This window comes from Rhamphochromis sp. 'chilingali' (genome assembly GCF_963969265.1).
Source record: "Rhamphochromis sp. 'chilingali' genome assembly, chromosome: 14".
NCBI lineage: Eukaryota > Metazoa > Chordata > Actinopteri > Cichliformes > Cichlidae > Rhamphochromis > Rhamphochromis sp. 'chilingali'.
Genome location: NC_137941.1, coordinates 413434 through 427475, shown reverse-complemented (window position 1 = coordinate 427475; position 14042 = coordinate 413434). Strand labels below are relative to the sequence as shown.

Below are 14042 nucleotides of genomic sequence, written 5' to 3'. Positions count from 1 at the left end.
CAATTATTAAGAAATCTCTTCCTGTAGGACAAAATATCTGAAAAAGAATATATTAAATGATCGGCAGTGTGTGCTCTCAAAGATCATAAAGTCTGAAAAATATTTCTGTCATCGTCACACATAAACTGACAGACAGTATGAAAATCCCAGGATTTGGTGCATTTTTATGGAGTCTACCACCTAATCTTACCGTGATGTCCCTGGTGGCTGGCTCTGAGATTCTGACATCTCTTCCCTCGACTGCCAGGTGACCCTTGGACATGCTTGAACCGGCCACAGCGGTGTATTCACCGGCGTCCGACAGACGCACAGAGGGCAGAACCAGACGGTGCACAAACTGGTCCGATGTCATTTTGTACCTGTAGCAAACAAAGAAGGTGTAGAAGGTTTAAGAGTTGATCCCTATGTTGGTAAAACTCAGTAATTGTTCCCACAACTGACTATCAAGGACTCTACCTGTCGGACAGCTCCAGCTCCTGACCATCTTTCATCCACATCACCTGGATGTTTGGTTCAGAAACTTCACATTCAAATGTTGCCCTCTTCTTCTCTGTGATCTTCAGGTCCCGCAGGTGTTTGGTGAATTCAACCACACGGGCTAAAACAGGGACATAGATACAGTTACTTTACCTACATCTATCAGTGTGTCTGACCTTATGGAAACAAATCACTCATGAGCCCAGAGGCTCTAGTCGTCCTCTGCAAGGTTTTCTTCCTCATTGAGGAGGTACTACTAAGAACAAGATTCAAGGAGTCCTTGGGGAAGTTTGGACGTTCACAGTTTTAAATGTCTATTAGTAATATTAATGGCCGTAAGAAAAGGTCTGAAGGGTACCTTTTAGAGGTTCTAGTAGTGACAGAAAGAATCGTGTATGCGTTCCTATGGCATTAACGAGGATCAACTTATTTGGGGAGTTTCCAGAAGTCCGTTGAAAAGTTCAAAGTGTCCTGTGAGTGAGTCTACATGTCAAATGTGTTAGATTCTGCTGGTTATTTCAGAGTTACTCGTGATAGTCCATTAGAGTAGCTTTAAGAGTCTTTCAGTAAGTTCTAAATGTCTTTCAGGGGTAACGGAGATGGTTGTACAGGCAAACGACAGACACACACATTTAAAAACCAGCTAAAACACGGTGAGGTGTTGAAATAATTTTATTTGAAGTTGATGGAGTCCAAAAACATCTAATGTGAAAAGTCAATTGAAAAGTTAAATTAGAATCAAAGCATTTTACCCTCAACGTGAAGTTTAGCTGAAGTGACTGCAGAGCCAGCCATGAAGGTGTACTCGGCACTGTCTCCAAAGTGAACATTCCTGATGCTCAGAGAGTGAGTGAGCTGTTTGCAGCGAGCCTGGCAGCGGTCCGTAGAGCGGATCTCCACGCCGTTCTTCAGCCACTTGTACGTTATTCCCTCGTAGTTCACATTCACCTCAAATGTGACCGTGTCCTTCTCCTGAGCGTTCAGGTCTTCAAGCATCGTTGTGATCAGAATAGCTGGAAAACAGCAAAGTGATAATAAGTTTGAAGAGATGTTTAAGTACAGTGAAGAATACAAAATTGTGTTTTTTAATCTGTAACGTCATCCTTAGTGCAAACATCTGATCGGTTAGAGTTTTCACCTTAAACTACAAAGTAATTGAAAGTGGCTTATACTTATAATTTGTCATAAATATCCAATTAGAAAATCTGAATGTGCTAATTATTTCTTTTTTTTAGTAACAAAAATGTTTAGATTTCCAACTCAGAGGAGAAATGAAAGAATCCAATTAAAGTTACTTAAAGACATTTCATGGTTTGATACATTGTAATGATTTGGCAACATGTGAAACGTCTCTGAAGAACGAATTGATGAATTGATACATTGTAAATCTAAAGGTTTAAGTTTCACTGATGGTAACTTACGGTTAACAGTTAGCGTTGCAGAGATGCGGTCGTTCCCACAGACAAAAGTGTACTCTGCAGAGTCTTCATTGCTGGTGTTCATGATCTTCAGCTGATGGAGTTTCCCTTGAACCACAATCCTGAACTTCTCACTCATCTCAATCTCCACACCATCCCTCAGCCAGGTGGACGGGACATTGAAGTGAGAAACTTCACATTCAAATGTGGCCACCTGAGTCTCTGTGACCTCCACGTTTTTCATGGGCCTTGTGACACGTAGAGCTAAGAGTAAAATACAGACATGTTTAGTCCTAACGTGACCTTGGCCTGTGTTTTAGCATTTTTTACGTCCAAAAACTACTGATGTGATAATGCTTACACTCAACAACGAGGTGAGCGCTGCACTGCAGGTGTCCTATGACAGCAATGTAGTTGCCCTGCACGCTGTCGTCCACGTCGTGGACAATCAGCTTGTGGTTCTTCTTCTCAGAGATGATGCTGTAGCGCTCGTCAGACACCAGGTCTTTGTCATCGAACATCCATTTCACTGGGATGTCATCCTCTGAGATGCCAACTTCAAATACAATTGTTGCTCCTGACAGTGCTGTCACATCCTTTGGCTTCTTCAGGATCTTAATGGCTGTGGGAAAAGAGGTCTTCTGTTGGTAAAAAGCTTTAGGAATCTAGAGGTCCCATGTGGTTTAGGTAAATTTCCCAACCTTGTAGGCACACAGCCAAAAAGCTTTTTGTTTTATTCCAAAATCAATAGTTAATACTTACTTTCCACATTGAGTCTGGCACTTGCAGACAGTTTTCCCAGTTTGAAGGAGTAAACAGACTCATCCTGTGTGCTGCAGTTCTTGACCTTCAATGTGTGAAGTGTGCCTTCAATACTGATTTCATATTTATCACTGGGCTGGATCTCAACGCCATTCTTGATCCACTGTGCTCCTCTTACATCCTCATGGGTCAGTTCAAGGCTGAACGTGGCTTCTTGAGTCTGGACTACATTCAGGTTCTTCAGGGTCTTCTTGACTTTGACAGCTGTGGAGAAAAACACCAAGAGGCAAGGTAACAGTTAAACAAGTGAAGTGGCTGAGTCCAGAATTAAACTCTCACAGGGTGGGTCTTTGTGGTTGTTGCTGTGGGCAGGTACGAGTCAGCAGACTAGATCTAAATGATTTAAATTTAAAGTATCATTCGATCATTTGGAAGAAATGTCTGCACTCATAGAGTCAACAAATGGTGTGTTTTTATGGCAGGTTGCTGGTAACAACTGCAAACTGGTTCTTTGCTCAGTTGTCTGTTATGTGTTGACACAATATTTCTTCATATCAGTGAAGAGACATAAGACAGAAAAATATAATTGCTCTGAAAACTGGACTGGACATGAATAAAGAGGCAGCCCGTGTTCAAAGAAACACTTTAAGCACCTTCACAAACAAATTCAGCTTCCTAACCTCCTGATCCGCATTGGCTGTATGATCTACGTGTGTGTTTCCATGGAAAGCTGGACCTACCCTCGACTTTCAGGTTGGCTGAGGTCTTGGAGGTGGCGACCTGGTAAGTGTACTCTCCAACGTCAGTGGCCTTAGTGATGATGATAACGAGGCGTCTGACAGCACCGTCCACCTCGCTCAGCACGTTCTCGTTGAAGTCAACAGGCTGACCGTCTTTTAGCCACTTGCCCTCTGCGGATGGGTTAGCAACTTCACACTGCAGCACAGCGGTCTGGGAGTCAGCTACCACCAAATCATGCAGGGGCTTCTTAATGGCACCACCTGGGGACAGGAGATAGCCAGTTACTGCCTGGTGACAGAAATCTTCTCTGAACTATTTAAGTGTGCAATAAAAGTGTGTTTTGCGTACCTGTTACGGTGAGTGAAGCACTGCACATCTTCTCACCAGCAGCAAACATGTACTCGCCCTCTTCATCCTTCATTGCATTCATGACCGTGAGCCTATGCCTCTTGTCCTTGGACTCCATCTTGTACTGGGGACCAGCTTTAATCGGCTGCCTCTTAAAGGTCCAGAAAGCGTCAATGCCTGGGTGAGAGACCTCAACCTCGAAGGTGACATTTTCAGACTCGGAGCACTGTTTGTCTTTCATTGGTGTCACAATCTGGACAGCTGTTGAGACAGAACGATAGTTAAGCCTCGAACTGATGTACAGTAGAATAGAATAGAATAGAATAGAATAGAATAGAATAGCCATTTTTATTGTACATGTACAATAAAATTGTAGGAAATGTAGATGACTTGCTTTCACTTTTTCACAATTATCCATCTGACTCATTCAATAATAAAGATGTACCACATGGGCTTGGTTCTAGTTTTGTAAATGCCACGAGGTCATGATGTTCATGTCAGACTATATATGTAAGAAGCAGGTGCAAGTTTTCATATGATTTTAAAGAAAGTTGCATTCAGCAGAATCTGAAACTATTGTGTTCAGCAGAAAAATCATTTCTTATGTTGCCAAGCAAATATTAATGACCCTTTTCAGGTAATCAGCTTGAATAAGATTTCTGGAAGCTGAAAGCAAAGACTCTCATGTCATGACTCTCATGTAGTTTCTTAATAGTTTTCTACAGGTAAACTTCATGTGACTAGTGGTGGTCATGGTTTATTAATTCAATTCAATTCGATTTTATTTATATAGCGCCAAATCACAACAAAAGTCGCCTCAAGGCTTCATATTAGACCTAAAGATTCATAAACTTAGCTTCCAGGTCATTCCAGAATATAGATGATGCAACTACAGTAGTAAAACTCCAAAACATGCTTGGACCTCATAATGGCGTAACTTACGCTCAACAGTAAATCTGCAGCTGGTGTCAGCTCGGCCAACCACCAGTTTGTAGTGTCCTTCATCTGAAGCGTATGTTCTGGTGAAAACCAGGCGCTGCTTGGCTCCCTTTGCCACCATCTGGATTCGCTCACTGGCTGTCAGCAGGTTGTCATTGTGGTACCATTTGACTGAGCTGATGTCCTGAGCAGAGATCTTTGCCTCTAGGACGACCTTTGTACCCTCAATTGCATGACTGTCCTTCAGTGGGATCAGGATGCCAATAGCTGCAAGATTAGATATTTTGATTAGAGGATTTTATTTTGAAACAAAGTCATTAAAGAAAAACATGTGCATCTGAGGTGACCCACTCTGAATGACCAGCTTTGCAGAGGTTGAAATTCCATGATCAGGAACCTCGAAGGAATACATTCCAAAGTCGTCCTTGGTTGTATCTTCTATAAGGAGTTTGTGAATTTGTTTGTCAATAACTATATGCACACGGCTGGAGGCTGTGATGGGCTGCCCCTTCTTCATCCAGGTTCCTTCAACATTCTCCTGGGAGAACTTGACCTCAAGCTGAGCGATGTCACCCTCGCAGACGGTCATGTCAGACAAAGGCTGCATCAAGGTCACTGGACGCACTAAAAAATAAAAATGTCACTGTTAGCACTCTACATGCGATGTGTGTGTGTGTGTGTGTGTGTGTGTGTGTGTGTGTGTGTGTGTGTGTGTGTGTGTGTGTGTGTGTGTGTGTGTGTGTGTGTGTGTGTGTGTGTGTGTGTCTGGAAAGGCCCCATCGGGGCTGAAAGGTATGAACGGGCTTTAGAGAAACATCTGCTCCATGCAGACGTGTGTTTCAGGAAGGCCTTCGTGTTTGAGCAGCACGCTGCTAAACTGCAACCAAACACCCAGCGATGCTACACCATGGGACACGTGGGCCTGTTTTTGAGACATGTCGCTGCCTCAAATACAAAATAAACTTGTATTAAAATGGTTAATTTTCTCACCTTTCTCACCCCTTGATATGTTTTCTATGTTTGATTATGAATAAAATATGGCTTTATAAGATTTGCAAATCAAAGTATTCTGTTTTTAATCTTTATTTTACACAGCACCGCATCGTTTTTGGAATTGGGTTTGTGGCACTTTTATAAAAACCTATCATTTAGATTTAAATGTATTTTGAGGGAAAGTAGAAATGGTTTGTCCACAAACAGGAGAAGATGGTTAGCCCGAATTCCAGTAACACATTTTGTTGTAGTCTGAACAGTAGACTTAACTTTACTTCTTAAATACAATAACTTCCGTCCATAGAGTTTCATCATCCATATCCAATTCAGTGCCATGGGAACAGCAACTCACATTTCATCTTCAGAGAGGCACTTGTCTTAAACTCGCCCACTTTGAAGGTATATTCTCCCTGGTCTTCCTTCTTGACGTCTTTCACAGAGAGAGTGTGTCTTCCACGGCGGGAGGAGATGACGTATTTACTGCCAGGAGTCAGCAGATTATCTCCAAAGTACCAGCTGCCTTCGGCATCTTCACGAGAGACAATACATTCAAACTCTCCGGAGTAAGTCTCGGGCACCTCGGTGCTCTCCAGCTGCTTTAACAGCTCCAGAGGAGCTCCTGTTGGTCACATAATACAACAAGAGTTCAAGTCAGTCACAAAGTATACATATACCATATAAAGTACCTTGAGGTAACCGTTTATGTATTTGGAATAATTAATAATGAACTGTGTTGATTTCATTACCTAATGAACAGAATATGAAGAACCTAACCCACCTTCAACATTAAGCTTGGCGGTTGTCCTGACAGTATCATCTTCTACAGCCACGCATGTATATTCAGTATCATCCCTCATTCCGATCATCAGCACAGACAGGAAGTGAACCTTTCTGTCAGAGTGCATTCTGTATTTGTCTCCAGAGAAGATCTCCACATTATTCTTCAGCCATTTGACCTTCACAAAAGGCTCGTTGGTTTCACACTCAAAGGTAGCCACGGTATCCTTCTCCTTGGCACTGACGTCCTCCAACTTCTGAGTGAAGTTAATGACTTGTTTTGCTGCAGAAATGACACCAGAGCATTATTCAGAGAATGCAGGATTTAAAATCAGAATTATATGTACATGATCAAGGTCTGTGTTACCTTGCACCAACAGGAAAGCGTGGCTTGAAGTCTCTCCAGCAGTACTGGAAGCTTTAACCATGACACTGGCAGAATCCTCTGCTGTGACATCCCTGATCACCAGTTCACAAACATGGTCCTCAGGCCAGTACCAGTAGACACGGTCAGACTTCTCCAGCTGAACTCCATTCTTGAACCACTGACACTCAGGTTCTGGTCTGCCGACAACTCTGACTCTAAACTTGACTTCGTCACCCTGTGCGACTGTCTGGCTGGTGATACGCTCAAGGATCTTTGGCGCTTCCATGCTGGGTGAGAGCTTGACCCTCTCTGGTTTTAGAGGCTTGGCAGTAACTTGGCGATGCTCTTCCTCCTTCTTCTTCTCAGCCTCCTCCTTCTCCTTGGCACGATGAAGCAGTTCCTCCTTTGTCTTCCTCAGCAGGTCCTCATAGGAGTCATCTCTCTTGCGAGACTTGAGATCCACTGCGGTAATAGACTCGTAATAGCCTTCCTCTGTCCTGCGCTTGAACTTACTCCTCAGCTCCTCTGACTCCTCACTGGCTTTCTCATGGACAATTCTCTGGGCCTTCTTGAGTTTGACGACCTCTTTCAGCTGAGTGTCCTCTGTAGGCTTTTCAGCTTTAACTACCTCAAATGGTACTTTTCCAGGTTCAGGTGCAGCCTCGGCTGGCTTAGCCTCAGGGGCGCGGCGCAGATGAGTTCTGAAGTCCTCCTTCTGCTGAATCTCCAGTTTTACGACGTGCTCAACGGAGCCCAGATTGTTATCTGCTACGACTCTGACCTCCCCTGAATCATATGATTTGATGTCAGTTATCTCCAAGTAGTAAATGCCATCATAGCGAAGTCTGTATCTCTTGCTTTTGCGGATAAGTTGTCCATTGAGGTACCAGTTAACTTTTGGTGCTGGATATCCGGTCACTCTGCAGCGGAATCGAGCCGTTTCACCCTCTAAAACTCTGATTGGTTCTGGAACAAGGACGATCTCAGGCTTCATCTTCTCTGTTTCTTCTTCAGCAGTGACTCCATAAGGTCCACCTTCATGAGCCAAACGCTCTATCTCATCGATCCGGTGGGCACCTTTCCTTCCTTCAGGAAGTTGTGTTTCCTCAACAAGGCCCTTCTCATCCTTGACAATCAGGGTGGCTGAGGTTTGGTCAACTCCGTACTTGTTGGTCGCTCTGCAGGTAATGACGCCGCTGTCTCTAGCATAAGCGGCTTCATAGTCCAGGCTGCAGTAACCAAATTCATTCACCATGCGCAATCTGTTAGCAGCAGCCAGAGGTTTGCCGTCGTGCAGCCACTCCACCACCATTGTGGGGTCACCAATAGGAGTCAGTCTGCACTCAAAATGAGCTGGACCGAAGCGCTTCATGCGGACAGATGTCAGCTTCTTCTTGAACTGTGGTTTTTGCTGCTTCTCTTTGTCATAAAGGTCGCCTTCCTCCCACTGCTCTTGACCATATCGCAGATGAAGCGGCTCCACCTCTGGAGGAGCGATCTCTTTGGCTTTGTATGTTCCTTTGGGAATGATGAGTTTCCTCTCTGGTTCAGGCTCAGCATATTCCACCTCAACATTGACTCTGCAGCGAGTGGTATCTCTGCCAGCCTTATTGATGGCTGTAGCGGTGTACCAGGCGCTGTCTGAGCCAGCTGCTGATGGGATCTGGAATTTAGCCTCTCCTCTGGTTCCTTCAATCCTGGAAAATCAAATTCTCATTTTAGAGAAGAATTGACATTTGACACGTGTTTTTAATTGAAATGAAAATCTCAGGTTGCTTTGAGGAATAATTTTACTCTCCACAAACGCAGCGTTTCATTAAAAAAAGTGTGTTGCTGCATCAAGGTCATTGAAGCAAACAGATGTGATCTACATTTAATGCTAAAGTCACAGAACATACTTGATGCTTGGGTGCTTGTGTGGGGTGATGATGTCGCTGTTCTTCAGCCAGACGATATCAGGCAGTGGGTTTCCAATGGCTTTGACAGCCAGTTCAACCAGAGTGCCCTGCTTCACACTGATGTTCCTCAGTTTCTCAGTGAACTGTGGACGCACCAGGGTTTCCTTGGCTGAAAAAGAAAGTTAAATGAAAGTAAGCCAATCCCCCAACATTTTTCCTTCTGGAAGAAACTTCAAGTTGAGAGAATATGAAGTTGCATTCTTACCATCAACAGCGAGAGTGACGGAGATGGATGTGCGTCCAGCTCTGTTCTGAGCCACCACAGTCCATTCCCCGGAGTCTTGTGGCAAAGCTGGGACGATGATCAGGGACTGAGTGCCATCCTCTTTAACCACGATCTTGTGGGTGTGGTCACTAACTATTTGTTGCCCTGAGAGGAAGATAGTTGAATGGCTTGTGAGATCAACAAATTTTGTTCAAACTCTTTTTGAAGATTTCCTCTTTGTTGTACTCACCATTGTGGAACCAGTACGTCTCAGGCATTGGTCTGCCCACAACCTTCAGGTCAAATCTGGCAGTTTGTCCCTCAGAACATTTATATGATGAAGGCTTCATGACAAAAACAGGCTTGTAGAGTCTTTCTAGCTGAGCCTCATCAGTCTCATCTAGCCGACGAGCAGGAGAACGTCCAGGTGAACGACTGGGAGAACGGCCAGGTGAGCGGCTCAGAGAGCGAGGAGATGTGGACCTGAGAAAGTATTAATCCTTGTCATTTCCCTTATCGTCAGTGTTCCCTGTTTCAAGCTTTGTGAATTTCTTTACCTGATCCTCTGCACTGCTGGCTGTGGTGTGAATTGCTGAGGTGTTACTGTTTCACATGGCTCCACATAGAGCTTCCCAGAACTGACAGCATTACCCTTCATGTTGGTGGCAAACGCGGTGTACACGCCTTCATCTTCGGGTATCACTACAGGCAGGCGAAGGCTGGCCCGTCCATCCTGAAGAACCTCTATTTGGTAATGGTCTCCAGCCCTAATACGCTGGCCATCTTTGAACCAAGCAATCTGCCAAGAGATACGACGTGATCGTAAAATCATGTGAACTCTACTTTAGAGCTTTTTATGTATTTCAAGACCATTTCTCTAATTGTAACATATTTCTTAAAGATTCAGCACCTTGGGGAGCGGCATTCCAGACATCTTGCAGTGGAAAGTAGCGCTCATCCCCTCCATGATCCTGTAACTTTTCACTGGCGTGTCAAAGGCTGGCTGTACCGCCTCAGTCTCAGTGGCAGTCACCATCAACTCTCCGTCCTCTGTCACAATCTCTCTGTAGCTGATTTTCATAATGGTAAACTCAATCTCCTGGATGATCCTCTGCTCAATGACAGACAGATGGAATTCCTGCAGATATGATATGATGTCAGTCAGTGGGTCCTGATCATAGTCAAGCCCAAGGAAAGGTCTTTGTAGATTACGAAAATGATGATTTTTATGCTTGCTTTAATTTTTATGCATCGGTTATTATATTTTCTTCCCAATAACGTGCATATTTAACGCATATTTAAAGGCACATAAAGGTTTTACTAAAGCTGGATAGTCAACCAGGTAGTGTGGGAAATTCAACGACACCAATTCTAATGAGAGCTTAGTCTGACAGTGCGCTCTGAATTACAATATCAACTGCAGTTACTACTGACAACAGCAGTATCTGCAGCTACAGGGACCCCAGGTTTTTACTTAATCTCAAGGTAAAGTGCTTACTTAAGTTTGTGCTGTACTCATCGTCATGATGTGATATACAGCACACAAAATGATAGAGGTGTCCACATACTAACTGTTCTATCAGGATTTGAGACTTTGTGGCATCTCCAGACTTTTTTTTGTAAACAGCTCACTGGAGCTCATATAAACTATTACACAGGATAGTGACAAACACTCCACATAACCATCTAGTTCCTTATGATGGCTTTGACATGGTTTGGTTTTGTATTATGATCACAGCTATGGCTAAGGATTCTCTACCTGTCCAGAGATAATGGTGGTGGTTATCTTCTCCATTGTTGTGACAGTGACAGGGGGAATATCTCCCACCTTGGGCTCTTGCACAATGGATGTCACTTCAGTCTTAAACATTGCTTCCTGTTTCTTCATGTAGGCTTCATATTCCTCTGTTGGCAAAAAAACAAAATAAAAAAACAATCCTATGAGTTCAAGTAGTTTCCATCATCTCTTTAAGGACTGTGCAAGCTAACTGTTTCTGCATGAGCTGTATGGCATAATATCCACTGACAGTCCCTTTATCTCTGCTCCTTGTGTTATATCTTTAGGACAGCAGTTTGCCATCACTGCAGTATTTACTGACCTTCCTCCAGCAGACTGGCGGAGGCAGAGACTTCTCCAAGCTTATTCTTGGCAAACACGGCATATTCTCCAGCGTCATCGGCGAAGGTCATGGAGATCTCTAAACGGCACTCTCCAGTCTCCTTCTTGTAGGCAACTTTGTATCTGATGGAGGGGAATGAGCATTACAGGCCCCTGAAGGCTGCAGCGTGATCCATCACAATAGGAGCAAACAGTGTCCTAATATTTTACCCATACTTCGTCTTACCAGCACCGTTTGTCCTAAGAGCCCACTGAAGATAAAATCATGGATTCAGGTCTAAAGGGATTGATCTCAATGCAGAAGCAGGAATGAGAGCTGGAGCTTAATGTGCTGGCAGCTCATTACTGGGTGAGACAGTTGACCTTAGCTGAACCATGAGCCAGATGTTTGGTTTTGCTAATCCTGTGTTATATCTGACAGGGACTTTAGGATTGGTGTCAGTTGGGTTTGAGAGGGGGGGTCCGAGTTGTGTATTCTGGTAGAAAGCTGAGCTCTAATGACGTGTTCATTTCTTACAGTTTTACAGTGATGACTTTAGCACTTTAGTCCTTGAGTTAGGGGATTTGTTTTGCAGCTGCATTCACACGTCAGATAAAATATAGATCACGTAAACCACAAAGGTCTCCATGTAAGGACAGTGAAAACCTGAGCACAGGTATTACTCACCTGTATCCGGTAGTGAGTGGGACACCACTCTTCTTCCAGATGATGTGTGGTTTGGGGCTTCCCCCAATCTGACATTCAAACACAACACTTCCACCCTCCACTAGCTTCTGGATGGTGGGTTTCTTGATAAAGAAGGGAGCAGCAGCAGCAGACTCTGACTCCACCATGCTCACCTGGGTCTCCTCTCTGGTTTCTCTTAATCTGGAAATAAAAATGTTTCCTTATTTTCAGGCCCAACCTGTACCGCTTGTCATCCGTTTCAGTGATGTAAAATAAGAAACCAATATGTTTGACGATTTGATGAATGTAACTCAAACTTTAAGTGACTCACTGAGCAGTTTCAACATGTTCTGTAACAACAGCAATCTCCTCTCTGCTCTCGATGTCTTCAGACACTGGTGGGGAAAGACAGTTCATCACTGTAAACGCATGAATATGCAGAACGTATAGACGGGAAGGGATGAGATTATGTTACGGGAAGATTTCAGGTCCTGTGTGTATCAAGAACAGGGCTCGGTGCATGCATGTGAACAGTCTCTGAGGAAAAAAGGGCTCAAATTAAAGTTATCCTGATATCTGCTGGACAGGCTGGGCATCGTTCCTCAGTATGTTACAGCATACTACGAAAGAAGATTACTTCCTGTGTGAGTGACACTGCATTCTGCTTGCACTGACCCTGGACAAGCAGGTAACAGGACGTGCTGACAGTTCCCGCCTCATTGGTAGCTGTGCAGGTGAAGCGGCCGCTGTCTTCAGCGAATGCTTCACGGATCACCAGTCTGGCAAATCCGTTCTCGTAGGTGATCTGGAAATCAATGGAGCTCTCAATCTTGTAGTCCTCTCTGAACCACATAATGATGGGGGTGGGATGACCGCTGATCTGGCACTCCAGGGTCACAGACTCGCCCTCGATCACATTTGTGTTCTTCAATCCCTGCACAAAAAAATATCACAACATCTTTACAAAAAGGTCTCTTTCCCTAAACAGTGTGGACATGTGATCTGAGGGCAGTCCACTCACAGAAATCAGCGTGGGAGGGACCACGGCACCACCGGCAGAAGGCACCGCAGCTGCCTCCACCACCTGTAAGATATTCACAGGTATGTTGGGAACATTAGGCTGAAAAACTACAGCAGCTATAGATCCCACACATGGACACAGTGACAGAAACAACCAACACACACACACACGATGAAGAAGAGATAACACAGCACATATGATGGAGGGAAGGCTGGATGGGCTGCAGAGGTGAGAATGAGGTTGTCAATAGCATGGAGAAGCCAGTTAAAGTTTATTACAGGGATATTTAATTATGGATTTTCACAGAAATCAAGAAAACCATCAAGAGAAGTTGTAAAAACCAGAAGTATGACCTGTGTCCCACAACATTTTTCTTCAGCTGTTCTTTAGTCTAATAAATGGTGAAAATGTCAATGAAATCAGGAGCATTCAAACCCGGGGTAACTTCTGCCCTTTCAATCAGATTTTTCCAGGGTTCAAATAGAGGTTTTTCAGCCTGTGAACGAGGATCTAATCAGGCAGCTCATATTAGGATTTATCATCTTGAAAATATCTGATAAAATTCACGATACTTTGGCCAGCTGTTGGCAGCTAACGGATCGTATGGATCTTACATCCACATCAGGTTTTCTTGTCCTGTTTAGACCCAGCTCTCTGAGCTACATTACAAACCTGGGCTCCCCAGTCCTCATACATTCTCTCCATTCTGCCTGAGTACACCACCCCGGTCTGTAACTCAGAGCCAGAACGACTCTGATGTTTGTCAGTGAAGTGTTTGAACGGTGGTGGGATGGTCTCCAGCATCTCTCTGGTCTCTGCAACTCTGCGAGATGGACTGGGAGACTTGACAGGCTTGATGATCTTTCGAATAGTGGCAGAAGACGAGGATAACTCTTTGTGCAGAGTGGCCATGGCCGAGCCGGCGATGGAAACCTGACCGACCCAAAGAGGAAGAGCCACACCGTCATCAAGAAAATACTGTTGAGTCTTTTCTGAAATGTGTGTTAAACCACAGCACAGAGGAGCTATGGCACGTTAGTCTGATTAATGCTACAACAGGGTCAGATAGAGGGACTTTAATTAAGATGGATTAATAGGAGGTACCGGATCAATCAAGTTTATTAAATAAGGGGATGAAGCAAAAGAAGGTTAAGGGAGGATTGATTTAGTTATTTTATGGATAATATTTGATCACGTTGACACTGCATTAAAACACAAGTTTGCATTTCAGCCAATCAGCAGTTCAATAA

At 44.1% G+C, this 14042-nt stretch overlaps 1 protein-coding gene across 1 annotated transcript in view; it reads right to left on the bottom strand.

Moving 5' to 3' along the window:
* Nucleotides 1–14042, bottom strand: part of ttn.1 (titin, tandem duplicate 1) — a 176964-nt gene that overhangs the window by 153017 nt on the left and 9905 nt on the right. The window contains exons 10-34 of the mRNA XM_080902216.1: nt 13465–13725; nt 12793–12855; nt 12447–12705; nt 12103–12166; nt 11772–11972; nt 11085–11227; nt 10745–10890; nt 9896–10123; nt 9543–9784; nt 9236–9468; nt 8986–9150; nt 8721–8889; nt 6823–8519; nt 6457–6738; nt 6031–6297; nt 5037–5309; nt 4689–4952; nt 3747–4007; nt 3398–3658; nt 2658–2921; nt 2257–2517; nt 1899–2159; nt 1230–1490; nt 457–598; nt 191–359 (exon numbers count right to left, since the gene is read on the bottom strand). Coding sequence (XP_080758342.1) covers nt 191–359; nt 457–598; nt 1230–1490; nt 1899–2159; nt 2257–2517; nt 2658–2921; nt 3398–3658; nt 3747–4007; nt 4689–4952; nt 5037–5309; nt 6031–6297; nt 6457–6738; nt 6823–8519; nt 8721–8889; nt 8986–9150; nt 9236–9468; nt 9543–9784; nt 9896–10123; nt 10745–10890; nt 11085–11227; nt 11772–11972; nt 12103–12166; nt 12447–12705; nt 12793–12855; nt 13465–13725 — 6837 coding nt within the window. The remainder of the gene's footprint in view (nt 1–190; nt 360–456; nt 599–1229; nt 1491–1898; nt 2160–2256; nt 2518–2657; nt 2922–3397; nt 3659–3746; nt 4008–4688; nt 4953–5036; nt 5310–6030; nt 6298–6456; nt 6739–6822; nt 8520–8720; nt 8890–8985; nt 9151–9235; nt 9469–9542; nt 9785–9895; nt 10124–10744; nt 10891–11084; nt 11228–11771; nt 11973–12102; nt 12167–12446; nt 12706–12792; nt 12856–13464; nt 13726–14042) is intronic.